Here is a 26,548-nt window from a genome sequence, read left to right as displayed (position 1 = left end):
ACTCAACACCTGTGGGGCCAGCCCAGGCACAGGGCTCTTGGGCACCTCCCAGTCATTTGCCAGCTCTGGTGGGGTTGCCCTCCTGGGCCCACTCAGAGGGAAAAGCAGAGTCCCCAGGGCGTGGAACAGTGAGAGGGAGCTTTCCTGCCGCTGCGGGCTCCGTTGGGCATGGGTTCACACAGGGGCCCGGTACAGATGCTGAGGAGTGCTGAACGTAGGCATGCTGGCACCCAGAGGTGGCATGAGGTCATGGGGGACGCAGTGGCGGGACGCAGCACGCCCGCGACCACAGGCCTTGGTTCCCACCTTCCGGTAGCCCGCCTCAGCCTTTTATCCCCAGAGCCAGCTCGTGGCTCAGCAGAGAGCCCGCACAGAGCCATCTGCTGGGAGCTCACTGCCTGGCTGAAGAGCCTCCCCTGTGCTAGGTGCGCAAAACACCATGGCCTTTTCCTCCTCCGTCAGACCACGGAGTATGCCTGAGCTGGGGAACTTGACAAGTAAACCAGAGAGGAAACCAGGCAGCTCGCAGCAGCTCCTAACAGGTGCTTTTTCCTGAGATCCAACCCCCTCCCCCCCGCCCCCTGAGGGCCAGCTAAGCCAAGCAATTCAGTAACAGCTTTAGGCAGCCGGCCCCACCAGGAACTCTTAGGTTTTCAAAGTGGGTGCTTAGCTGGAACCGGAAACCCAAGACATGAGGAGAGAGGGTTCAGCAGAACCAAGTGAACCCTGCTTCCACACGTAACAAGCATTGCGTTGTGAGCTTGCCCTGATCTGAGGACAGCCACGAGGGGCAAATCTGGCAGCAGGAAGTGACTGTGTGACAGGGGCAGGCAGCGTGAGGAGGCGCTGGGTGCCAGTCCTCATCTGCCTCCTGGTCAGTACACCTGCAGTGGCACAGCCCACCTCACTGCACCGTGTGCACATTCAGTTCCCAGGGAAAGCTCCACAATGGTGCACCTGTAAAGCAGATGTATTGCTGGGGAACGGTGTCCCACATAACCAAGCGTCCTCTGAGATGACACCAAACCCTGAAGCAGAGGGCAATAGCTGATGGCACTATAGCTGATGGCACTTCACTTTGTAAAGTCCCAGAGACAGAAAAAAAAATCAATGCACATCCCATATGCTCTTTAATACCGCAGGAAAACACACACTGCTGGTTTTCATTGTCCACAGCGACAGCTGAGCCCAAAAAGTGCCAGTGCTCAGAATACATGGCGCTTCTGGAGGGGCAGCTGCGCCCGCAGAGCAGGAACGCCGGCTCAGGCCACGTCCTCGCGGGAGGGAAGCACCTTGGGGGCGCCCACCTCGCCTTCGGCCTCGCCGCCTGTGGAACAGCAGGTTCTTCAGGACTTCTGATGCTGTCCCAGCCGCCGTCCCCAGAGAGACAGGAGGGCAGGGGAGCTCCACCCACCTCACTGCCCACGAAGGTGGGGGTCAGGTGGGAGGGACAGCAGACCGGGCTCAACTTGTGTGTTAGGGACTGGAAAGTAAAGAATTAGGAGAAGGGACATTTGCTGGCCACCTGAGGTGTGTCAGGCACCAGGCTGAGAGCTTTGCGTCCTGTCCGCCATTCGTCTTCACGCCAGCTCTGTGAGGAAGCTTTCCCTGGGGATGCTAGTTTGTCGTTCTCTCCATTTCACAGATGAGCAAACTGAGCCCAGAAAAAGCAGGTAAACAAGGGAGCCAGGAATCAAACCCAGGGTTGTGTTGCCAGAGCCACTGACCTCTGCCCCAGTGCCTTTTTCTTGGCAGGAAAAGTTCTGGGTACGTTGGAAGCACGAGCAGGTGTGACACAGGAAAAGAAAGGAGCAGACAGTAGCATTGCAGAGGGGCGGCTCCCCAGTGGGGCCTGTAGGAGGCTGTGTGCTTACTCCTGGGACCTGGGTGGTCTGGGCTCAGACCCTCAGGAACTGTCCCCTTTCTCATCATCTGAGGCCAGAAATCTGGCTCGGGATCTCCCATCACTCTCCCTACAGCCCCTGAGGGTTTCCCAGGGCTCCACCCTCCCCCTGCCCCAGACTTGGTCCTGAGTTAACACCCACTTGTTCCCAAGCACCCCTCAAGAGACTGCTGATCCTGGGCCCAGCGGGAGGGTGAAGATCTGCACCAGGCCCAGCGCCAGCCCCACTTCCCAGGACTCCCTGACTCCCTCCACTGGGCAGCGGAAGTAATTACACCTCCTGGAGCAGCGGCAGGGGTGAGACCAGGCCAGCACAGGTCGGCTCCCAGCATATCCAGCGTGTCAGCGGGTAACGGGTTAAACCCCACAGGTGGAGTCACACGCGGATGATCATCATTTAGATCTCCCAAGCATCCAGGCCTCCCACCCTTTGGGTTTTCCCAGGAGATTCATCCCTCAGCCCCTCCCACCCCATCATGGGCTCAGACCAGAGACTTGTAAGTCAGCCACAGGAAGAGCCCAGGGCAGGCCCGGTTCTTCCCCCAGCTGTGGAATGGGCCAAGTCCCATGTACTCTGGGTCCCCTGGGTTCCTACCCAGACACAGGGGCTGAGGTCCCAGCGAGCCTTTGCAGAGGCTGCGGCTGCTCCCCAGGACAGGGAAGGTCCTCCACCATCACCCCCTCTCCCCATGCAAAGGTGGGCGCAGGGATACAAGGGCCAGAGAAGCCTCCCAGCAGAGGCCTGCACAGCCCTGCCAGCCCACGGGGGTCCAGCATGGGCCGGAGAGTTAAACCTTCTTGGTGGCTTCCACCGGGAAATGCAAAGCGGTACTTTTGCAATGAAAAGATGACTCCAAAACAGGCCGCAGCAAACATGTCAGGAGGTAGCAAGAAGCAACACTGTTGCTCCATCAAAGCACAAATGGTCCAGCAGAGATACTCAGGCTCCCATCCGCAGAACTGGCCAGGTAATTACTATCAGCAACCCCGCCCCCCTCCCAGCACAAGTAGCAGCCACACATTTCTTTTCAATAAAGGCCAACTCTGCCTGCAGGACTTACCCTGAGGGGTTTCCGTGTCTGTAAAGCGGAAGTTGGGAAAGAGCAAGGCCAGCTCTTTGTTGGCGTCTTCCCTGTCCCGGCTTCCGTGCACGGCGTTACAGGGCATCTCTGTGCCGTACTGGGCCCGGAGGCTGCAGGGATCGGCAAAACGGAAAGCAGCAGCCATTTCATTTGTAAAGCAATGTTTTGCTTTCTGGCAACACGATCACCGGCTACCAATCAGCACTCTGCACGCCTGAGATGCCGCTTCCTCCCTCGTGGGCACCACCACCAACAGCAGCCGCGTTGTCACTCCCGGGAGCCGGTGTCTGCTCTGTCGTGGCGGTGCTCTGTGCGTGGGGCCGGCTGCTCTCCCCGCACGGCTCACTGCGTGTTTGCCACAGCCCTCTGAGGGAGACGGCTGTTATCCCCATCTTAGAGCTGTGTGAGCAATGGAGCAAACGCAGGAGCTGCCATTTTGTCACTGCCGCAACCAAGGGCTAGCACCATGCCGAGTGATGATAATACAGCCGTGCACAGTTCATCCTCGCAGTAACCCCATCAGGTAACACTAACGTGCCTGATACAGCCGCACGGGTAGGCACGTGTCAGGTGCGGTTCTAAGTACTCCACGAGCTGTGCACCAAGAGAACTTGAGGAACTTAGTGGGTGAGTTTATTTGGGTGTGAAGAATTGGAAATCTAGGCATGATTTTTGATTATACACATTTTCTGTGAACTGTTTGAAGTACCTATATATATGTATATGTATCAGTATACACACACACACACACACACACACACACTTTAGAGATGAGCAAACTGAGGCAGAGAAGGCACTTGCCAGAGTACGTGGTGACCTGAGATCTAAGCCCTGACTCATACATGAATACCCCGGTCCCACACGACCACCGGGTACAAGTGCTGCGCCTTGGCCCGTTGTCAGCTTCTTTCCTGTTGGTTGAGCTCTCTGCTTCAGTGGGTTTGGCACTGGCCATGCCAGACCCAATACTAACGGCCAAGGAGCAGCTCAACCAGCCTGGTGCAGAAGGGGGTGCTGGCAGTCTAGAGGGCCTCAGGGCCCCGGAGTGGGGAGGAGCGTGGAGGGGCGGAGCTGCCATGCAGACTCTGTCTTGCCAAGCTGGAATCTGCATTTTCCTGGGAGCACACTATGGGACTCGCTGAGAGAGAGAGAGAGAGAGAGAACAGTGACTGAGACAGAATCCAGCAGCCTCCCTCAGCACAGAGCAGAGGATTGGCAGAGACAGCTGAGGCCGAGCACCGGGTCAGGGGACCTGTGTCAGGGTCCCTCCAGATATAAGACAGAAGGGGCCATCTGGTGACCAGAGAGCCGTCTGTGTTCCCCTCCATTCTGAGTTGAGCACCACAGCTTCCTGGGATGTGGGGGATGGATGACAGGACCCCAGCTGGTGACATCACCTTTCAGGCTGCTCCCTCCTGGCCACATGGGGGTCACAGGGCCCCATGAAGTCTCTCCAGGCCGTGACCACGTCCTCAGCGCCCTCAGTCCTGGTGAGGATCAGGAGATGGCTCGGCCCACTGCACATGTGACGCACCAGCTTCTCAAATGCCTCCTAGGCACAGGGAGGGGACACAGTGACCCAGGGAAGGAGCCGTTGGGGCCTGCAGGGGGGGCGGTGGGCAGCCATGCCACCCACCAGCATGCCCATGGACACTCAGCCACAGCACTTCCCCTGCCTGGCCTCCCCAGCCAGCTGGGGAGGGTGCCAGGGAGGGGAGCCGATAATGACCAGCCACACCTGAAGAACCCCAAAAGGTAAGACTTCAAGTTGACTCAATATGGGGTTAAACACGAGAAAATGCTAAGAGGTGGAGGCATCTGAAAGACCATCCATGCGGGAGCAGGCATTTACCCTCGCCATGAAGACATCTGGGTTCCATACTGGAGAGCCTGGGTTCAAGTCCCAGCTGGTGCAGACTCCTGGGGAGTGAACCAGTGGATGGGACAGCTCTCTCTGCCTCTCCCTCCCTCTTTCTTCTCTCTCCCTTAAATACATAAAACTAATCCTTAAAGATCATATATATGGACATCGCTGGATGGTTTAACCAAAGGGTGGAGTACAGTTGAGACTTCAGTTGTTGGTTGTTTTTGGTGTTTTTTTCTTTGGTGACACCTTGCAACCCTTTCTCCTTCAGGTAGCAGTGCTCTGGTTTTCCTCTGGGTCACAGCCCTTCCCCATTTCATTTGGTTCTATATTGACTGACGACCACGCTGCCTATCCCTTCCAATACACAGGTCCCTAACCTAAGAGGCGAGGCTATGACCCCAGCCAGGGCAGCAGACTGCCACACAGAGGGACGAATAGCAGAGGATTCTGCGATGTCCAACGGCTGTGTCTACAGCGAGATGCGAGCAGCTTGGCTTCCGAGATCCCAGGACTGGCCGAGTTCCTCTCCTCCTTGTGAACTCGTCCTCCAATGCTGCTCCCTCCTTTCTGTGAGCTGTAGAGCACACTCACAAATTCCGTATTCACTCCTTAGGGTCCAGATTCTTGCCTTGCAACCACCGAGCCCCGCCTGATGCACCTGTCCTCCAGGCGGAGAGCAGAGACCTGACCCACCATGCTCTGCTGGCTCCTAACCTACCAGCCATCTGGGAACACGCGCGGGAAGCCGGGCAAGGGATGGGAGGGTGTGGGCACGATGAAGCGAGGAGCTGACCTCTCCAGCTCTGTGCTGGTAGAAAAGTCTCATCTCTGCCTCTGTCATGGTCCTCTCTTCACTCGTTAGGATGTCAAACCCAGCTTCCTGGATCTGCAGAACACAGATGTGTATCTGAGTACTCTGGCAGCACAGCAAGCCCAGAGCCATGTTTCACGCAGTTAAAATATAAAAACTAAAGACGGGCAACGTCCGAAGCTGTAGAGGCTCTCAGGCCCCACTGCACCTGTCCCCAGCAGATCCAGCATTTATCATTCACTTGAGTGGAATGTGAGTGACGGCTCCTTGGCTCCTTCTTTCCCCTCAAGGATGCCCCACCTTGAGGACACTGGTGCCACCCGAGTGCTCTCTCACCTTCACCATAATCTCATCAGCCTTGCCGTGCACCACTGCATCTGGCTTAATGATCGCCAGGGTACAGGTCTTCTCCGAGGAGACTGGAAGAGGCCGAGAGAGGGCGCTGTGAGGTGCTGGTGGGGGAAGCTCCCACGAGGCACTACACAAGGCTCCACTGCACAGAGTGCAGGGCTCCTGGGGTGCTGTCGCCTGGCTTCTTAGCTGTGCCCCTGCAGACCCAAACTCTTAAGCGATGCCCCCTGGGCTGGCTCCAGTCCTCAACCTCAACCTGGCTGCGAGGAACCGAGGCTGGCCCCACGAACCCAAGAGGGGACCTCTGAGAGACTGCTCAGCAACAGAAAGCGAGAGAGAAACAAATGAATCAGCCTGGAGTGGCAGCAACACAGACCCGGCCACCCGCCGCCGCCTGTCCCCGTCAGGATCTGCAGCCTCCGCTGCTGCCCGTGCATTCTCCTCTCTCCGGGCTGCCTTGCCTCTGCTGCTTTTCACCTTTCCTGCCATATGACCAGTAATGGCTGCCCCGGGGCCCGGAGTCTACACAGCTTTCGGCTCTAGTCCTTGCTGTTTCAATGCAAATTCCAGGAGAAGGCGCCTCGATGGGCCAGCTCCTTGTGAGCTGAGGCACCAGTTGCACACTGGCCAGTCTACACCACAGTCTGCATTCCCCCCAACACCTGTTCCCACCCTTCACGTTGGTTGCGGTGCAACGAGACAAGACCATATCTGCACTGAAGGAGCATTTTCAATGCAAAAAAAAAAAAAAAAAGTCTCAAAAACATGAAAGGGCCTGAAATCATTTTAGGCAATAAATCTGTCCGTTTTCTCATGATGATGAATTCGAATGTGCTAGGAATTCTTACACTTTAAGAGATTGTTATAGGGGCTGGCACTGTGGCATAGTGGATAAAGCTGCCGCCTCCAGTGCCAGCATCCCATATGGGCAGCAGTTCTAGTCCCGGCTGCTCCACTTCCGATCCAGCTCTCTGCTATGGCCTGGGAAAGCAGTGGAGGATGGACCAAGTCCTTGGGCCCCTGCACCTATGTGAGAGACCTGGAGGAAGCTCCTGGCTCCTGGCTTTGGATCGGTGCAGCTCTGGCCATTGTGGTTATCTGGGGAGTAAATCAGAGGATGGAAGACCTCTCTCTCTCTCTCTCATTCTCTCTCTCTCTTTCATTCTCTCTTTCCTCCTGTCTCTGTATAACTTTCAAATAAATAAATACAATAAATCTTTCAAAAAAAGAGATTGTTACAATAAGTCCCATTATTAATAGAGTGATGAGTGAGCTCACCAGGAAGTGTAGAGGGAGAAGAGGCCAAAGCAGGCACGCACTGAGCCCCAGCTGGAGAGTGCAGCCCAAGGAACCAGTGAGAGAAAGAGGGGGGAGCCGGAGGAGCAACACAGCAAGCACCTGACAGGTCAGAGCCGAGAGGAGGGCTCTTGAGGAGGCAGATGTGAGATCCTCCTATTCTGCCGAACCATCCCCCGGACTAGAACTGGCGCCTGCCCGTCAGCTTGGGCACCACGAGGATCGCCGTGGGCAGAGGCCAGGCATGGGTGGGAGGCAGAGAGTGGGCAGATGTCCCAAAGCTTGGCCGTCAGCGAGAGCAGGCTAAGGGCCAGGGCACGGCAGGGTGTGGTTTGGGAAGAAATCGCGAAGGAGGGCGGAAAGAGGACATGAGCAGAGAGGAGGCAACAGGTGGCCCCGGCAGAAGCCCAGCTGCTGATTCCGTCTTCACAGCTGAAGTTTTCTGGAGGCCCTAAACCGTCCTCCTTCCGTGTTAGGATCCAACTCAGCCTCGTGACCCACACCCGGAGAAACAGCCCCTCCACTTCGTGCAGGCGTTTCTAAAAACTCCCTCTTCTTAGCAGCTTGGCTCCTGAGCCTCACCCCTTCTCCCTGGTGTCTCAGTACCCACGCAGGATGCCACCCCACAACTGCTTCCTACTTCCTGGCTTCTCTTACAGCCAGACCAAGTCGGTCTCAAAAGGGTGGGAAAAAATAAAGATTTTTGAAAACATTTTTATTGACTTGAAAGGTAGAAAGAGAAAGTGACCGACAGAGATCTCCCCTCCACTGGTTCATTCCCCAAATGCCCACAGTAGCTGGGGTTGGGTCAGGCCAAAGCCAGGAGCCAGGAACTCAACCCAGGTCTCACCTGGGGGGCAGGGACCTGAGTCCGGGAGCCATCATGGGCTGCCTCCCAGGGTCAGCGTAAGCAGGAAGCTGGATCAGAAGTGGGGGCAGGGCTTGAACTCAGGTGCTCCAATGTGGTAGGCAGATGTCCTAAGAGGTGTCTTAAATTGCTACACTGAACGCCCACCTCTTTCAGCTCAGGTCAGGACTCGGTCAAGCCCAGAGTCACTGCCTTAAGTCCGTTTCCCTCATTTGACTGAGTGGAGCTCGCCATGAATGTCACACTTGTTCTACTTGAACGAGAGAGAGCGGTGGAATGCGCCCAAGATGCTGCTCCGGGGCAACTGGCAACGAAACAGTTGATGCTTGGTCTGCTCAGAGTTCAGACTGCCCAACCCGCTGACTGCTCACGCTCACGCATTTACCGTCCAGCGGATCTGGCCGCCTCGCCCCACTCGCCACACTCGTCGCTGCTGCACTCACCCACGTCCTCGTCTGCCCGACCGTCCTTTCCACGGGAAAGACATCCGTCTTCATCAGACAGAGCCTCATCCTTAATCTAGCACAAAGTGGTCATGAACGGAACGCAGTTAGCTCATTAAAATGCCCACTAAGCCCTCTCCAACCCCGCAGAAAACGAAGAGGCAAAGGCCAAAACACAGGGCCGGAAAGGGTGGGAGGCGGGGAGGGAAGGGAGGGTGATCAGAGTCTTGGAAGCTTGAGGAGCTCCTGTTTAGTTGGTGGGGGATGGGGGGGTGAGAGCTGGAACACCAGGAAATCCATGCTGGCTTCAGTTTTAGCCTCTGCCTGTTTCATGAGCATTAGGTAGGCACTGAAGAAAAAAGCAACATAGGAAATTGGCCAGAAGACACAGAATTGAAAATGCAAGTTGCTATTAAGTGATCAGCTACAGAGTGCGAAGACGAGTATAGGGAGGGGTCGCCTGTCTTCCCTGGAGGATGCACAAGGAACTGGAAGCATTTGCAATTTTTTTTCCCCTTAGGGGAAAACTGCTAGTTTTCTTGAAAAAGACTGGATTGGATTCTTATGCAGGCTATGAAAAGAGGGCTTTGCTATTTGGAATTGAATCTGAGAGCCTGCATAACGAGCAGGGAGAATGTTCAGGCACGCACGCGCTGGGCAGATGCACAGAGCATCTGCAAATGTCTCTCTCCACCCACGGTGTGTGGATTTCAAGTGCAGCCAGTGTGTGTGTGTGTGTGTGTGTGTGTGTGTGTGTGTGTGAAGAATTTGCAGCCTGTGTTATCATGGAAATAGCGTCTCACACGGCAAGCTCTGCCGCCCTTGTCTCTCCTGGTCCCACAGAGCTTCATTTCTAGATGAAAGGAATGCAGCTGGTGGGACCCCAAGGAAACCCTCCAGGGATGTGAGGGTCCTCAGGAGAGAGTTCACCCATAGGCCCGGGGAGCCCACAGTGCTGCCCCTCCGCCCAGCTGCATGGCTCTCTGACTTCAGTTTCATGTCTGCACTCAGTGTGTGTGAGAGGTCGCACGGGGGATGGAAGGGAAACGGGTAAGAGTAGTGAAAGGACTTTGGGAAAGGGGGTGCCTCTTACAAGAAGCTTCCAAACGCACACACATCACAGAGGTGCACAGCAGCTTCCGGGGCCGTGCGTGAGGGACAGAGCCAGCGTGGGACCCGAGTGCGGCTGTCCCCTGACAGCTCCCAGGAAGGTGGGCAGGGCGGCGGGGTGGGGCTGGGGCGGTGGGGGCGGGACTTGGGAGCCTGCAGCTTGCAGAACTTTCTCTTTACCGCTTTCCGCTCTCCGCCTTCAGCCAGCACCTGCTTCTCAGCCTCCAGCTGGTCGAGGATGGTTTTCTGCAGCAGCGGAGCATTGGCGCCTCTAACCACAGCCACCAGCTCTCCGCCCTAGCACAGGTTACAAGGGACCAAACCGGTGGTAAGGAGTCTGCCCAAGATCAAGGCCAGCCCAACCCAGCCCAGGCCCATGGCCTCTAGCTTCCTCTTCGCTGCAGGCTGCATCCCGGCCCAGGGGGCCCTCCCGTCTGTTCCCCGCTCTCACCCGGCTTTTCTCTTTTCCTCTCTCCCCTCTGCCTCCTCCCCGCAGCCCCTGCTTTCAGAGTTTCCCCGAGGTAGCGGGCAGTTGGTGAGGGCAGGAGCAGTGCACACTCTGTAGCTTGTGGGTGGCTCAATTCAGACAACAAATCCCTGAGCCAGCGCCCAGCCAAGGGCAAAGAGCAGAATCACTGAAAGTAAAAGGACAGAGTCGCGGCCTCCGTGAAGGAGGAGGAAAAGGTCGTCGTGCACAAGAAGTGATCGCTGTACAGCCAGGCAGCGCCATCTGGGTGGTCAGGGAAGCCTTCCTGGTGTGGGTGGCATCTGGGGTGAACCTGCGTTGTCTCAGTGTGCGTCCCAGTGGCGTGAGCACAGGGCATGGGGCTTCCCTCCATCGCCATCCCTCCACCCAGGGGGCCACGTTCCAGCTCTGGTGATGGTGATTTATGGCTTAATGGCTTGCAGCCATCACACCGTGTAGAAACCATCGTGTGTCTACTGCGGGGCTCCCACGTCCAGCGTGGCTGCAGGTGCGCACACCTCTGAGCACCTGTCACTCTGCCCTCCCTTCCTTGAGAATCTCAGTCTCCCTACTACAGTGCGAGGCTGGAATCATGGCTGAGCATGAGCTTGTCATGTGCGATGCTTGCAGAGCTGAGGCCAGGACCAGACCAAAGTTCTCCAAGATGAACAACCTTGGCCTGGTCCTCAGGAGACCCGGCTGAGTAGACCCCAGTTTCCCTGACCGAACAAGGAGGGGGGCTGGCCTGGATCAGGAGCAGGGTATCAATCTGTTGTAAGTACAGACTCCGAGGGGCACGGAGCTCGACCGTGGGTGCAGCACCCAAATTCTCTTTGCAAAACACCGAACCACGTGGCTTCCCCCAGTCATCGCTCTCATTTCTGACTCTGTAACGACCTTTATGTTTTACGGGGACATAAAAGGCGAATGCAGAGCTCGTCCAGGCTGTAAGGGAGTATTCACCGTGGTTGCAGCTGTCCTTTACAGAGCAGAAGACAGAAGTCTGAAAACCTGGAGCACTGAGGGCTCGGAGGACTTCTGCGCCGAGAAGGAGCACGTGCAGTGCAGGGAGACCGCTGGGGAGCCTCATCGTCCACCGCCCATTGGGCAGAGCCCCAGAGCCGGCACCCTGCAGCACCGCATCTTAGGGGAAGTCTGTGTGTTGCCCACGGAACAGAACAGTCCAGAGGAATGTCCATACTCATGTGGTTCCGAGAGCGAGCGAGCTGATGCCAGCGAGACGCATCTCATCGAGCTCTGATGATCTGTGAGCGTCAAGTGATCTGCTTCGGAAAATGTACTTACCGCATAAAACAGAAAGGTGGGCTCGCACCTCCCGCGGTATTTGTTGAGGACATCAAGAGAGTCGGCCTCTGCCTACAGGAAACAGGCAGTCAGCAGGCCCCCTGGGCCACCGCCCTCCCGGTGCGGCCCTGCATCTCTCTCAAGCTGCTCCTGTCCCACTGCCTTGAGCCAAATGAAGAGGGGACAAAGTTCCTCCTGCGCCCAGCCCAGCCACGCCACCCAGTGATGGGGAGGGAGGGCGCTGAGGCCTTGCCCGCGTTGTCTGACAAAACCCACCGGGTGTGGACCTAACAGATCCTCAGGCAGCTTTTCCCAAGCACACTCTGCAGAAGCCCCCAAAACGGGTCCCAGGGGAGGAGCGGTCAAGGGCTTGAAGTCCCACTGCTTAAGACCCGGCTGCTCAGTTCTGTCGCCCCCCTCCTCTCTGTCTGTGAACCTCCAACCCGTGTGCGTGTCCACAGCGTCCCTCGCACACTGATCTGCAGTTGAGACCCATTTTCCCTCAGTGGTCCTGGGGACTATGTGCTGGCCGTCCCCTCTGTGGAGCAGAGGGTGGCAATTTAGAAGCTTGCGCTCTGGGAGTCACGTTGCAGCCGATAGTGTTCACAGGCCAAGAGTAGCACACGCCTTCCCCCCAAACAGCCTCGAGACACGGCCCCCAGATGATAAAGCCCCCAGATGATAAAGCATCGCCACAGACATCAAGAAAACATCCACAGCCGATGCTTTTCAGTGATCTGAACAAAGCGGCTCCCCCTTCCTGATGCCGTCTGCGATCTTCAAACATTGGGTGACATTTTGCTGCGAGAGACGCTTACCAGTGCAAAATGCAGAAGGTCCGGGCCAACCTCGAGCCTCAGCTTCTGGAAAAGGCTCACCGCAGGCTTGCAGGGGCCGCACCAGCCTTGGTAGACGTCAACGACTGCGTGGAACCGAAACCGGGTGCGCTCAGCAGGCGCCGGGGCCCCCACCACGCCAGGCAGCATGAGTTCGTGGTTTTGCTGTTTGTGGACTCAGATTTCTGACTTGCACATCAAGTGAGAGCCACTCACCTAGTTCAGTGTAAGTGTTCACTGTGGAATGACTGGAGGACGGGGCTTCCCGGCAGAGGGGCGGCTGCACCGGGCACGGTGGGAATGCCAGGCATGGATAGGCAGAAACGGAGGCGAGGTGCAAAGCCTGGGCAGCTGGCCCCAGGCACAGTCTGGGGACCCTGGGTGGCGTAGTGGTGGGTGGTAGTGGCAGGGGTCCCTGCAGTGGCTGGCGTGCAGGGTTGAGGAGCTCCATCCTGGTTTACTAGGCAGTAAGGATTCGTGGGGACTTGCAGAGAGGAGGGGGCCTAACACTCATCTTTGCTGAGCTGCATTTTGCTCTTCTCTCAGAAGGCCCAGGAAGATGGCTATCATTATCCCCTGCGCAGATGAGGGAGCAACTTCAAAGAGGTGAAGCCGCTGGCCCAAGTTAAAAGGAATGTTTTTCCGGCAGTATGCTTTAATGCATGCACACACGCTGCTCTAACAGGGTGGCTTACAGAGAGCATGAATTTATTTCTCACGGCTCTGGAGGCTGGGAAGTGCCAGATCAAGGTGCCAGAAAGTTCTATTGCCTGCTGAGGGCCGCACCCTTTGGAGAAGAGAACTGTCCTCACCAAGGCAAGGCAAAAGAGAGGGCCAACATCTCCCTGGAGGCCTGCCGCAAGAGCACCCAGTCCTGCTCCTGAAGGCAGGAGCCGTCACGACCTAGTCACCTTTTTATATTATTTATTTATTTAAGTATGTGAAAGGCAGACAGGCAGCCAGGGCAAGAGCCAGGGCTGGGCCAGGCCTACGCCAGGAGCCAGGAATGCAATGCGGGTCAGCTGTGTGGGTGACAGACACCCAAGTACCCGGGACATCACCTGCTGCCTCCCAGAGTGTGTATCCACAGGACGCTGGAATTGGAAGCAGAGCCAGGACCAGAACCCAGGCACCACTCTGATGCGGGATGTGGATTCCCAAGTGGCTGGCATCTTGAGCGCTATGCCAAATGCCAGCCCTTCACTCCTTCCCCCATCACTTCCTAAGGACTGCCTCTCTTTAAAAAAGATGTATTTGTTTATTTGAAAGGCAGACTGATACAAGGACAGAGGAAGAGACAGAGAAGAGACAGATTGTCCGTCCAGTGGTTCACTCCCAAATGCCTGCAGTAGCCAGGGCCATGGGGCTGGCGCTGTGGCATAGCGGGTAAAGCTACCACCTGCAGTGCCGGCATCCCATATGGGCGCTGGTTCTAGACCCGACTGCTCCTCTCTTGATCCAGCTCTCTGCTATGGCCTGGGAAAGCAGTAGAAGATGGCCCAAGTACTTGGGTCCCTGCACCTACGTGGGAGACCTGGAAGAAGCTCCTGGCTCCTGGCTTTTGATTTCCAATTGGCCCAGCTCCAGCTGTTGTAGCCATTTGGGGAGTGAACCAGTGGATGGAAGACCTCTCTATCTCTCGTTTTCCCCTCTGCCTCGCTGTAACTCTGCCTTTCAAATAAACAAATCTTAAAAAACAAAAACAAAAACAAAAAACCAAAAACCGAAAGTCAGCCAGGGCCAGGCCAGGCTGAAACCAGGAGACAGGAACTCCATCCAGGTCTTGAGCTGTTACCCACTGTCTCCCAGACGCATTAGCAGGAAGTTGGGTCGGAAGCAGCAGAGTAGCTGCGACACAAACGCCTGCCCTCCCGCAGCACCCACGTCTTAATACCACCCCACTGGCCATTAAGTTTCGGCGTCTGGGTTTGTAGGGACACATTCAGACCACAGTGTCGTAAGCCAAGTTTTGAACCTGCGCTTGTCTGATACCCATGCTTGTTCAACTGCTCCGGGAAGGAGCAAAACATGAATTCAAGAGTGTTGGTCGGTTCAACCGATTAGCGTAATTTTGCAGGAAGTGAGAGCCAAGATGAGGAAGCCAGGCACAGGGTAGGGAGGAGTGGGGACAGAAAGGAAAGGAGGGAGGAGTCCATGAGACCTGAGTGGGAACACAGGGCACGGAAATCAAGTGGCCTTGGTGCTGCAGCTCACTAGGCTAATCTTCCGCCTGCGGCGCCAGCACACCGGGTTCTAGTCCCGGTTGGGGCGCCGGATTCTGTCCCGGTTGCCCCTCTTCCAGTCCAGCTCTCTGGTGTGGCCCAGGAGGGCAGTGGAGGATGGCCCAAGTGCTTGGGCCCTGCACCCCATGGGAGACCAGGAGGAAGTACCTGGCTCGTGGCTCCAGATCGGCGCAGCGCTGGCTGTGGCGGCCATGAGGGGAGTGAACCAACGGAGAAAGAAAGACCTCTTTCTCTGTCTCTCTTTCTCTCAATGTCTAACTCTGCCTGTCAAAAAAAGAAAAAGAAAAAAAGAAAAGAAAATCAAGTGGCCCTGAGTGGCTTAACCTCTGAGCCTAACATGGGTGGGGCTGGGAGAGGTAACCAGAGGGAGGAACCAGAACATCTAAGAGAAGGGATCCTAAAGGCAGCCTGATGCCCACAAGGACAGCGGGGTCAGACACGTGGGAGTGGGGCCGCCCCAGCACCCAAGCAAAGGACACGGCTGTGAGCTTGTCTGTGGCAAGTGTATTGCGATCGATGGAGTTTTTATTTCAACACATTCGAGTCCCATGTGAGAAGGCCCAGTGAGGCATCTGGGTCAGGCCTGGAAAAAGCCCCTGAAAACCTAGAGGGTCCTGAGTACAGATGCACTGAGGAGGGCAGGTGCAGGGCCCGAAGGGGAACTCTGGGGTCCAGTTCGCTTTACATCTCTCTGCGGTGTCTGCGCGAGTTTCCTGGTGGTTTCTACCAGCGCCACATCCTCTGCTCCACGCCTTGGCGCTGGGAGGAGCGGAGGGGACAGAGGCACAGGTCACAGGCTCGCAGAGTGAGCGAGCGACTGTGGAGGACAAGGACGGGGAGTGTGACTCTCAAGAACAAGCAGCAGCCCAGAAGGCACCTGCAAGGAAGGACGGACAGGAGGAAAGTGTGTGTGGAGCTGAGGACACGTGTGGCTATTGAAAGGCCAGGGAAACGAGCCCACAGGAGGTAAGCTTTCCAAGATGGTGACCAACTTCGGAAGCAGACTTCTGCCAGCCACGGGTAGAGGGAATAGAATTGCATACATTCTCCACAGCATGACAAGAAGGGGCTGAAGGGGCTGGCGTTGTGGTGTAGTGGGCTAAGCCTCCGCCTGTGATGCCGGCAACCCATATGGGTGCCGGTTCGAGTCCCGGCTGCTCCACTTGTGATCAAGTTTCCTGCTAATGCACCTGGGAAAGTAGTGGAAGATGGCCCAAGTGCCTTGGCCTCTGCACCCATGTGGGAGACCTGGAAGAAGTTCCTGGCTTTGGACTGGCCCAGCTCTGGCCATTGTGGCCATTTGGGAAATGAACCAGCAAATGGAAGACCTCTCTCTCCCTCTGTCTTAAACTCTACCTCTCAAATAAATAAATAATTAAAAAACAAAACAAAACAAAAAACCCACGAGAGACTGAGAGGCACCTTTGCCACTCTCAGCAAAGGCCCGTGAACCACTTAGGGAAGATGTGGCTGAGACTCAGGGCACAGTGTTGTTAGCTGCAGTCACACAGGGTGCTTATCAGGGTGGCTGGCACACAGACAATTCTCAAAAAAAAAAAAAAAAAAATACAGGATGGTGGTTTCTCACTGTTGCTAAAGGAATAGAAATAATGACTTGTCTTGCCCTGATTGTCCAGACAAGACACACAAACAAAATAGTTAAACCTGGGCACCACCTAAAAGGCTTTCTAATCCCTTCCATGGAGAGTGTGGCAACACTCACACCCACACAACACGATCAATGCATCCAGAGCTTGTGTAGCCTGCACTCAGCCCCAGGCCTGGGCAAGTCTGCACAGACGGGACATGAAACGGGCAAGCCTCTGTGGCTAGAGTCGGGGGTACGCCAGGAGAGCAGCCACACAGCCAGCGGCCAGTCCAGATGTCCTCGGTGCTCCAAGGAACAAGTGACCATACAGAGGTTCCGGAAGTACATCCTTCCCAGAGACCACTTTTGAGCTGGGCCTGGGAATGAGATCTCTACAGGTCACATGGAACCACGCTGTTCCCGGTATTGGGAGCAGGGGTGAGGGGAAGTAGTGGGGAAACTGGATCTATGCCCAGGCGGCGTGTCAGAGCTCAGCACGCTCCTGGGCAGGCAGTGGGGGAGGAAAGATGGATGGTAGGAGACAGGGAGGGGGCAAGGAGGCAGGAGCCACGTGGGGGTGGCCTTGGGGGGACATGGGGTGCTGTCAGCCAACTGAGCAGTTATTCTTTTTTTTTTTTAAATTTTTTTTGACAGGCAGAGTGGACAGTGAGAGAGAGAGACAGAGAGAAAGGTCTTCCTTTTGCCGTTGGTTCACCCTCCAATGGCCGCCACAGCTGGCACGCTGCGGCCAGCACACCGCGCTGATCTGAAGCCAGGAGCAAGGTGCTTATCCTGGTCTCCCATGGGGTGCAGGGCCCAAGCACTTGGGCCATCCTCCAGTGCACTCCCGGGCCACAGCAGAGAGCTGGACTGGAAGAGGGGCAACCAGGACAGAATCCGGTGCCCCGACCGGGACTAGAAGCCGGTGTGCCAGCACAGCAGGTGGAGGATTAGCCTATTGAGCTGCAGCGCCGGCCCTGAGCAGATATTCTTATAGAGGAAACAACGGGGCAGACACAGAAAGAGTGCACCAACCTCTAGTGGGAAGGAGAAGGAAGGAAGGGTGCCTGAGAGGTGGTGGACAGCCTTGAAGGCAGCTCCCATGATCCCTGCCTCGGATGCATGGCCTCATGCAACCCCCGCCCTTGAGTGCGAGCCAGACCCCGGGACTGGCTTCTCAGGGGTGGAACACGGCAACAGCCGTGGGATGTCACACGGAAGATGAGGCTGACAGAGGCTGTGACTCCATCTTGTTGCCCCAGCCCTCGCGAGTGGCGAGTTTCCATGTCGTGAGTGGCCTCCTGGAGACAATGTTGGCATAACACTGACGGCTCTGGCCAACAGCTGGTGTCGACTGGAATCCCGCCAGCAGCCACGTGACGGAAATCGGAAGTGGGGCTTGTACGGTCTGCCAACAGCCACCTCAATGAGCTTGAAGGCCAGCCTGTTCCTCTTTGGGCCTTGGGGTTCCCTATCTGACTCCTTAAGCTGCACCCTGGTGAGAGACCCAGGACCAGGGGCACCCAGCTAAGCTGCACCTGGCTTCCTGACCCACAGGAGTGGTGGGTTGTTGTAAACCACTGACTTTGGATTAGCTCATTGTGCAGCAACACGTAACTGATGGCAGACAGAGGTGGCGAGGCCCCTCTAAGAGGCTGTGCTGGTTCCCGATGACTGCGCAGCCTCTGATGCCTGGCTCTCCACCCAACCCTCGGTCCCAGGAGGTCCCCATTTTCCTTCTGCTTCTTACATTCTTAAATTTGTGCCTCAGGCAATCAGGTTTCTGTTCTTTAACTCAAAGCAACCCTGAGTAGAGAAAGCAACTGTGGCACAGTAGGCTAAGCCTCCTCCTACAGTGCCGTCATCCCATATGGGCACCGGTTCGAGTCCCGGCTGCTCCACTTCTGATCCATCTCTCTCTGCTATGGCCTGGGAAAGCAGTAGAAGATGGCCCAAGTCCTTGGGCCCCTGCGCCTGTGTGGGAGACCCAGAAGAAGCTCCTGGCTTCAGCCTGGCCTAGCCCTGGTCATTGTGGCCATTTGGGGAGTGAACTAGCAGATGGAGGATCCCTCTCTGTAATCCTGTCTTGCAAATAAATATTTTAAGTACGAGTTGTTTATTTCTGGAGTTTTCCAGGCAATGACTATGGATAATGGATAACGGTCAACTGCAGGACCTGAAGCTGTGGAAGGTGGGGTCACAGATAAAGGGGCTGCTGTACACGCAGTCACCACCTGGGCACCTGTGAGGCTCAAGGCCACAGGAAATGGGCTCCCTGCAGCCTTTTCATCAGGTTTCAGCCCATCATTGAGCAACTCGGGAGAACGGATCTGAAAAGGTATCCCACTTTATTACCTGTTAGTCCTTTGGAACTCAGCATTTCCTCCCACAGCTCCTGGGTACTGATGTTAACCTAAAGCCAGAGAGGATCCAATGGTGTATTATTATGAATGACAGGTGTGAAATTTAATGCATGTGCCCAAGATTTCTCTCTCTCCCCGCCCGTCTCCAGGACAAACACAGCACAAGTTTCCTCCTCCCTCACACCTCTTCTCTCTTTCCCACTCTTCCTGCTCCCGCCCCAGGAAAACCCACTCTCCCAAGATTCATGGGAACTATCTTCCAGCATTAAAAAATAATTTTACCTGTTATCGGTCCAGAAAAAATACATATCATTGCTTTGCTCCTTAAAGTGTTCATAAATGGTACTAAGCTGTAGGTTTCCTTTTACACTTTGTGTTTTCTCACTATCAGAAATGAGTTGAATTGTCATTTTTTCCATTTTTCCTCTTATTTACAATGAGTTCTAGTTTACATTAGATAGGACATACAAGGAGAAATGTATATTATCCCTCTCTATGAATATTCTATATTTTCGTGTAATTTCTTTTACTTTGAAACAACTTAAAATACATAGAAAATGTGTAAGCTTAAAGAACTGTTTAAGGGCTGACACTGTAGTACAGTGGGCTAAGCCTCTGCCTGAGGTGCCGGAATCCCATGTGGGTGCCAGTTTAAGTCTGGCTGCTCCTCTCCTGATCCAGCTCTCTGCTGTGGCCTGGGAAAGCAGTGGAGGATGGCCCAAGTCCTTGGGCCCTTGCACCCGCATGGGAGACCAGGAAGAAGCTCCTGGCTTCAGATTGGCTCAGCTGCGGCCATTGCGGCCATTTGGGGCGTGAATCAGCAGATGGAAGATCTCTCTCTCTCTTCCCTCTGTCTGTAACTCTACCTCTTTCAAATAAATACATTTTTTAAGAAAACTTTTAAAAAAGTTATTTCAAAGTTATTTCCATCACCCGCTGAACACTAGCTCATGTAATTACAATACCTTCATCAAATTTAGGGGGAAAAAATCACTGACGTATTCTTACTATGTAATTCTTAGATACCACCCAACTTAGCCAATTGTCCCAACAGTATCTTGAATAGCAAAGAAACCCATCAGAATCACATGCTGGCTCTCTCTGTCAGCTCTTCTTAGTCTTTGTCTGGAACAGTTCGTCCATCTTTCTGTTACCCTGTGACCTTGACACAGAAATGAAATGACAGTGATTTTGTGGACTGTCCCTCAGGGGGCTGTGTATGACATTTCCTCCTGATGAGACTCACTCAGCCTGTGCCGCTGAGGACAGACTCAAATTGAAAACTTCTCCTTGCATCCTATCAAGTGGTACACGAACTCCATGGGCTCATTACTGATGATGTTCCCTTTGGTCCCTGGGCCAAGGTCATCCGTTGGGCTCCTCCACTGTAAAATTATTCTCTTGTCCTTTATCATTAACATGGATGTGTGTGTGTGTGTAACTTCTTTGAAACTGCAAATTAAAAGACCATGGAAATTACTTGCTCTGAATTCAGGTCTTCTAAGGTTTGCGTCCCTTTAAGAGGTATCTGTAATAAATAAACCTGCAACATCGTAAACCCTCTAGCAAAGGTTCCTCTTTTTAAGGCGGCACTCACCATGCTTTTTTTTTTAAAGAGGAGAGAAAATGGGAACGTCTCTGTGCTGCCTTAAATGAGGCAAGAGAGTGTGAAGGTGCCCAGGGCTCACAACCATGCTTGCAGGAAAGGACAGAAGGGTTCAGAAGAGCCCTACCCAGAGGCTCAGCTCTCAGTGGTCAGTAGCGACTGCCCCTGTCCTGGAGTGAGCCCGGCCTGCTCTGGGGCCAGGGCTCTGGGCACTTGACAGCGTGAGCTCTCGGAGCAGGGCAGAAATAGGAAGGTACTGGAAACGGCCGGGCAGCACCAGGCCCTCCGCGGGGTGGAGGTGAATAGGAAGTGTAGGGCACCTTTGCACTGGCCCTACTTGCTGATAAACGAGAATCTGAGAACAGAGCAGTTATAGATCCATAGCGAACTCCGGAGATCATATTCCCTAAGCAAGGGGCAATGGTGCTTCCATAAAAAATGGCACAGTCACATTGACTGCTCTTGGTATTGTTTTTTGCGTTTTTCTTCTTTCTCATGCATGGTTGGGTTGTATGAACACCGCAAGCATAAAGAGCTGTCCAAGTTTGATACGTGCAAGTGCGCCCCCCCCCCCATACACTGTGTTACCGCCAGGGTCCGGGAGCGCGCACGCCCCCCCCCACACACCGTGTCACCGCCAGGGTCCGGGATAAATGTTTTCCTTTTAAGGCAGAGGGTACGATGACGTCACATATGCTGTCACATATACAGTTAGCAAACGTCACTTACAGACCATAGCACACCTCCCACCCCCTCCCAACCCCATCCAAAGGCGGGAAGCTGGCGCCCCCGGAGGCTTACCTGCAAGGCAGCTTCCTTCTTCCTGCTGCCCATGGCTCTGCAAAGAAAGCGAAGCCTGTTAACGCCGCCTCGCACCCGTGCTGGCCGCAGCCTCGCGACTACCAAGGCCCCCAGCCCCAGCTTCTGCCACAAAGCGCACACCCCGCGGTGGGCGGTGGAGCCCGCAGCCAGCGAGCTAGTGGCTCCCCGGACGGTTTTCCGGGCGCTTTGCCCGCCGATGGGGGAGCCCCGTTAACTCCGCTGTTTCCACGTCTCGCCGGTAAAACCGCGTCCTTGCAGCGACCTCGCGGCAGGGACACGGTGCTCCAAGCGCCCAGTCTCCTACCGAGTCCGCCGCGACCGAGCTACGGTCGTCATGGCAACCCAGCACCGGCGGAGCGGGCCGGGGCGGCGGAAGCCACGCCCACTCTGCGCCAGGGAGACCGCGAGCCGGATCCTGGCTGGCGGGAGCGGGAGCGTGGCACCCTGGGCGGTGGCATCCCCGCGGCCCCGCCTGCCAGGGGTAAAGCCTGCTAGGCAGGGGCAGCCCCAGGTTTGAAGCGTCTGTGAGGGTTCTCTTTAAGACAAAGAAGGCAGAATTAGGAAATCTAAATTAAGTATGAGAGCCAAGTGGAGCAAATGTAAAATGATCACAAACACGGTGGATGTGAATCCAGCTGTAGCAATAATCAGTTTAGACGTGGGTGCTCTAATGAGAGAGAGTGAATTTTAAAAATCGAGCATCAAGGCCCAACTGTGTGCTGTCTACAGTAAACCTACTTTAAATGTGAAGACACAGACTCATTAAAGTTACAGGGACTGGGGCGCGTGCGGAGCCTAGCAGTTAAGACAGCCGTATTCCGTATCAGGGTACCAGAGCTCCTGACCCCAGCTTCCTGCTGACACAGACCCCGGCTCAAGTAATTGCGTTCCTGACACCCACGCAGCAGAGATCTGGATTGAGTTCCCAGCTCTGGGCTTCAGCCACTGGGGGCGTTTGGTGAGTGAACTCTGTGTGTGTGTGTATCAAATAAATATTAAACACTTCAAATTAAAGGGATAGCGAAAAGTCTGGTAAGTTAAAAGTAAAGGGATGGAGAAAACTATGCTAACAAGAATCGAAAGAAAGCTGAAACATCTATATTCCATTCAGGCAAAGCAAACTTCAGAACAATGCAATCTATCAGAGATAAACAGGGGCATCATATATAGTTAAAGGGGTCATCTTCTGGGAAGACATAATAATTCTTTTTTAAGATTTTATTTATTTATTTGAGAGGCAGAGTTACAGAAAGGGAGAGGCAGAGAGAAAGGTCTTCCATCTGCTGGTTCTCTCCCTGAATGGCTGCATGGCCAGAGCTGGGCTGATTGGAAGCCAGGAGCTTATTCCGGGTCTCCCACGCTGGTGCAGGGGCCCAAGTGCTTGGGCCATCTTCTGCTGCTTTCCCAGGCAATAGCAGAGAGCTGCATCAGAAGTGGAGCAGCCAGGACATGACCCAGTGCCCATATAAAATGCCGGCGCCACAGGCAGAGGCTTAGCCCACTACACTAAGGCTCCAGTCCCGACATAATTCTGAACACGTATGTACTTAGCAGTGCATCCAAACACAAAGCAAAGACTGATAGAGCTGAAAGGAGAGACAAAACCGGTAGGAGAGTGGCAGATGTCAACACCTGGTTTTCAGTTATTGACAAATCCAAGAGGCAGAAAATGAGTAAGGATATATTTAAGCAACATGGGTCAAATTGATCCAATTGATGTTTTTTTTTTTTTTTTAATTAACTACAAACCTTATTGCATTTCACCAGGCTTTCCACCAATGCTCCTTTTTTTTTTTTTTTTTTTTTTTTTTTACAGGCAGAGTGGACAGTGAGAGAGAGAGAGACAGAGAGAAAGGTCTTCCTTTTGCTGTTGGTTCACCCTCCAATGGCTGCCGCGGCCGGCGCACCGCGCTGATCCGAAGTCAGGAGCCAGGTGCTTCTCCTAGTCTCCCATGGGGTACAGGGCACAAGCACTTGGGCCATCCTCCACTGCACTCCCTGGCCACAGCAGAGAGCTGGCCTGGAAGAGGGGCAACTAGGACAGAATCCGGCCCCAACCAGGACTAGAACCCGGTGCGCCAGCGCCACAGGTAGAGGATTAGCCTATTGAGCCGCGGCACCGACCTCCATTTCTTTTTTTAAAAAAATTTATTTATTTGTTTGAAACGCAGAGCTTATGCCTACACAAAAACATGTATGTGAATGGTTCTAGTAATATTCATAATCACCCAACCAAGCTACCTGTCAGTAGATGAATGAATGGCCAGACTGTGGCAACCTATACAATCAAATATTATTCAGAAATTTTAAAAATGAGCTATCGGGCCGGTGCTGTGGCGCAGTGGGTTAACGCCCTGGCCTGAAGCACCGGCATCCCATATGGGCGCCGGTTCTAGTCCTGGCTGCTTCTCTTCTGATCCAGCTCTCTGCTGTGGCCTGGGAAAACAGTAGAAGATGGCCCAAGTCCTTGGGACCCTGCACCCACATGGGAGACCCAGAGGAGGCTCCTGGCTCCTGACTTCGGATGGGTGCAGCTCCGGCCATTGTGGCCAATTGGGGAGTGAACCAGCAGATGGAAGACCTCTCTCTCCCTCTCTCTCTGCCTCTGCCTGTCCTCTCTGTGTAACTCTGACTTTCAAATAAATAAATATTTTAAAAAGTGAGCTATCAAGCCATGAAAAAAACATAGAGGAACCTAAACTGCAGATTGTTAAGTGAAAGAAATCAATCTGAAAAGGCAACATGTATGGTTCCAACTGTATGATACTGTGAAGAGGAGACACACACACACACATAGACACAGAATCGGTGGTTCCTTAGGGCCCAGGATGAGGGAAAGGATTATGGATAAAGAACAGATGTTGGGGCTGGCGCTGTGGCCACCTGTGGCGCTGGCATTGCACATGGGAGCCGGTTCTAGTCCCAGCTACTCCTCTTCCAGTCCAGCTCTCTGCTGTGGCCCGGGAGTGCAGTGGAGAATGGCCCAAGTGCTTGGGCCCTGCACCCACATGGGAGACTGGGAAGAAGCTCCTGGCTCCTGGCTTCGAATCGGCACAGAGCTTGCTGTTGCAACCAATTGGGGAGTGAACCAGTGGAAGGAAGACCTCTCTCTGTCTTTACCTCTCACTGTCTATAATTCTACCTCTCAAATAAATAAATAAAATATTTTTTAAAGAAGAACAGATGTTTAGGTGATGATACTTTTCTGTCCGATACCTTCATGCTATTTATGTGACAGTATGGGTTTGTCAAGACCCATAGAATTTCATTGTACAAAAAGTGAATTTTAGTGTTTGCATTAAGAAAAGCATCATTGGGCAGCTGGGGAATCCCAGGAAGAAATGCAGGCTGTGACCAGAGAACCTGGCACGCGTGTGGAACAGCCTCACTGAGGGTGGAGGGAGGAAAGGTGCTGAGCTCAGGGATTTTGCAAATGGCTGGAGTTTGTAAGATGAAAGACAGAATGAACAAAACGCTAGCACTGCAGTATTGCTGATAAGCTGGGTTCCTGTGGGGTACAGATGAAGAATTCTGATGCCACTACACATTTATACCAAAACAGAATGGTTTAGTAAATGGAAGGTAGGAGCCACATTTCTCACTGTTGGCGTGGGAATTTACAGACAAATAAAAGGAGCAGGCTAAAATGACCCAGGTAGTAATGGATTAAATTCAGAGATATGAGCAAGAACTCAGGTTTAGCTTAATACAGATAGAAATGGTTGCCTATAGAAATGTTTATAGATGTGTGCAGACTGACATTGTCAGCTTGCTCTGTAAGCTAGGAGGACCCAAGAAAAATGACACCCCAGTACCATGCATCCAGGCTCCGGTTTCTAACCGCTTTCTCTAGCAAAAGGAACCCAACATCTTTGGAGAAACAGCTGGTTCTAGGACTATGGCAGCAATGTACAAGATGAGCCTGGAGCAGCTTGTGGTGTCAGGAAGCAAAGAAGTGCAAAAAAGCAGAACAAGGCAAACCCATGTTGGCAGATGTCAAAGGGGCAAAGCGAGAGAGGCCCCTGTGGCACAGTTGGAAGAATTCGAGTGACCAAAATAATGTAATGTTGGAGTATAATCCAAAGTATCAATACACATCCATAAATTCATGCAGATACAAATAAATTATCAAAAAAGAGAAGAGAGATGTAACAGTTTATTCACAATGTATGCAAATATGCTGCCCTAAGGGAGCGTAAGCTTTAGCTCTCACTCCTAAGGTACGGATTGGGCATGGTGACTTCCTTCCAAAGAGTACACTATGGAAAGGCCCAGTGGGGGAACAACTTGACAGTGGAGAAACCTAACAAACACCACCTCTGCTAGGTGATCAAGGTCAACCACAGTGAGAAATTGTGTTGGTTGCCCATGCCCTTGGCCTAATGTAATGAAAATAGTACTTTACTCCTGTGGTCTTCTCCCCCAAAGCCACAATCCCAGGCCAATCAGGAGAAAAACATCAGAACATTTCACTAGAGAGACATCCTGCAGTCCACCTGACCAGTATTCCTCAAAGTTGTCTGGGTCATACAGAAAAACCAGGAAAGCCGGGAAAACTGTCACGGGCCAGAGAAGCCCAAGGAGGGGATGTGAAGGCCAGATGTTATGTGGAATCCTGGAAGGGCTCCTGGACAGAAAAAGGACATTGGATAAAAACCAAGGAAATCTGAAACAACTGAATCACAATTCATAATAATGTATCAGTCCTAACATTAATCATATACCGAATATCGTACTAATGTAAGATGTTGATAATATGGGAAACCACGCAAGGACAGAACTCTGTTTTGCTTTTTGTTTTTCCCAAAAACCTTTTATTTAAGGAATACAAACTTCATACATTTCATAATTACAACTTTTGGAACGTGATGATTTTTCCCACTGTACTCACCCTCCTGCCCACTCTCCCACCCCTCTTCCTCCTCCCTCTCCTATTCCCATTCTTATTTTTTACTAAGATCTATTTTCAATTAACTTTATACGCATATGATTAACTCTATGTTAAGTAAATAGTTCAACAAATAGTATAGAAAAAAGAAACTGTTCCCCAACAGTCAAGACAAGGGCTGTTCATAGTCATTGCTTCTCAAAGTATCCATTTCACTTCTACAGATTAACTTTTAGGTGCTCATTAGTTATCACAGGTCAGAGAGACCATATGGAATTTGTCTTTTTGGGATGGGCTTATTTCATTAAGTATGAGGTTTTCCAGTTTCATCCATTTTGTTGCAAATGACTGGATTTCATTTTTTTTAACCATTGTGTAGTATTCCATGGTGTACATATCCCATTTCTTTATCCAGTCTTAACTTGATAGGCACTTGAGTTGATTCCATATCTTAGCTATTGTGAATTGAGTGGCAATAAACATGGGGGTACAGATAACTTTCATATGCTAATTTCATTTTTTTGGCAAGTTTATATTCAGATTTCTGAGGTATCTCCAAACTGTCTTCCATAGTGGCTTTACCAGTTTATATTCCCACCAACGGTGGATTAGGGTACCTTTCTTCTCACATCCTCACCAGCATTTGTTGTTTATTGATTTCTGTTTGAAAGCCATACAAACAGGGGTGAGGTGAAACCTC

At 53.3% G+C, this 26,548-nt stretch overlaps 1 protein-coding gene across 7 annotated transcripts; it reads right to left on the bottom strand.

Moving 5' to 3' along the window:
• Positions 1 to 39: 39 nt before the first annotated feature.
• Positions 40 to 21,346, bottom strand: NME9 (NME/NM23 family member 9). 7 transcript variants are annotated; one of them, XM_008266230.4, is made up of 12 exons: positions 21,265 to 21,342; positions 20,940 to 20,976; positions 18,525 to 18,582; positions 12,321 to 12,424; positions 11,503 to 11,574; positions 9,912 to 10,028; positions 8,622 to 8,697; positions 6,000 to 6,082; positions 5,646 to 5,738; positions 4,383 to 4,537; positions 2,965 to 3,095; positions 1,115 to 1,327 (listed from the first exon to the last, which is right to left on the bottom strand). In XM_008266230.4, the coding sequence occupies exons 1-12, from the start codon at positions 21,294 to 21,296 to the stop codon at positions 1,263 to 1,265; spliced, it is 1,023 nt and encodes a 340-aa protein (XP_008264452.2). In that variant the 5' UTR covers positions 21,297 to 21,342; the 3' UTR covers positions 1,115 to 1,262. The 7 variants fall into 7 exon arrangements, with proteins under 7 accessions (XP_008264450.2, XP_069928869.1, XP_017202293.2 ...); XM_008266229.4 differs by lacking the exon at positions 1,115 to 1,327 and adding an exon at positions 1,358 to 1,654 and having other exon boundaries at positions 21,265 to 21,345; XM_008266228.4 differs by having other exon boundaries at positions 40 to 3,095; positions 21,265 to 21,345.
• Positions 21,347 to 26,548: the final 5,202 nt, after the last annotated feature.

This window comes from Oryctolagus cuniculus, chromosome 4, assembly GCF_964237555.1.
Source record: "Oryctolagus cuniculus chromosome 4, mOryCun1.1, whole genome shotgun sequence".
In the NCBI taxonomy this organism is placed as follows: Eukaryota; Metazoa; Chordata; class Mammalia; order Lagomorpha; family Leporidae; genus Oryctolagus; species Oryctolagus cuniculus.
Note: the sequence above shows the minus strand (reverse complement) of the source record. Positions and strands in the feature narration are given on the sequence as shown.

What these genes read in the sequence shown, in the direction of transcription:
- NME9 (XM_017346804.3), bottom strand. Translation starts at nt 21,296, where the DNA reads ATGACGACCGTAGCTCGGTCGCGGCGGACTCG. An exon ending in ACCTTCTGCATTTTGCACTG is followed by an intron (nt 11,575 to 12,320) that starts GTAAGCGTCTCT and finishes TGTTTCCTGTAG; the next exon opens with GCAGAGGCCGACTCTCTTGA. An exon ending in AGACACGGAAACCCCTCAGG is followed by an intron (nt 1,328 to 2,964) that starts GTAAGTCCTGCA and finishes GCTGTTCCACAG; the next exon opens with GCGGCGAGGCCGAAGGCGAG.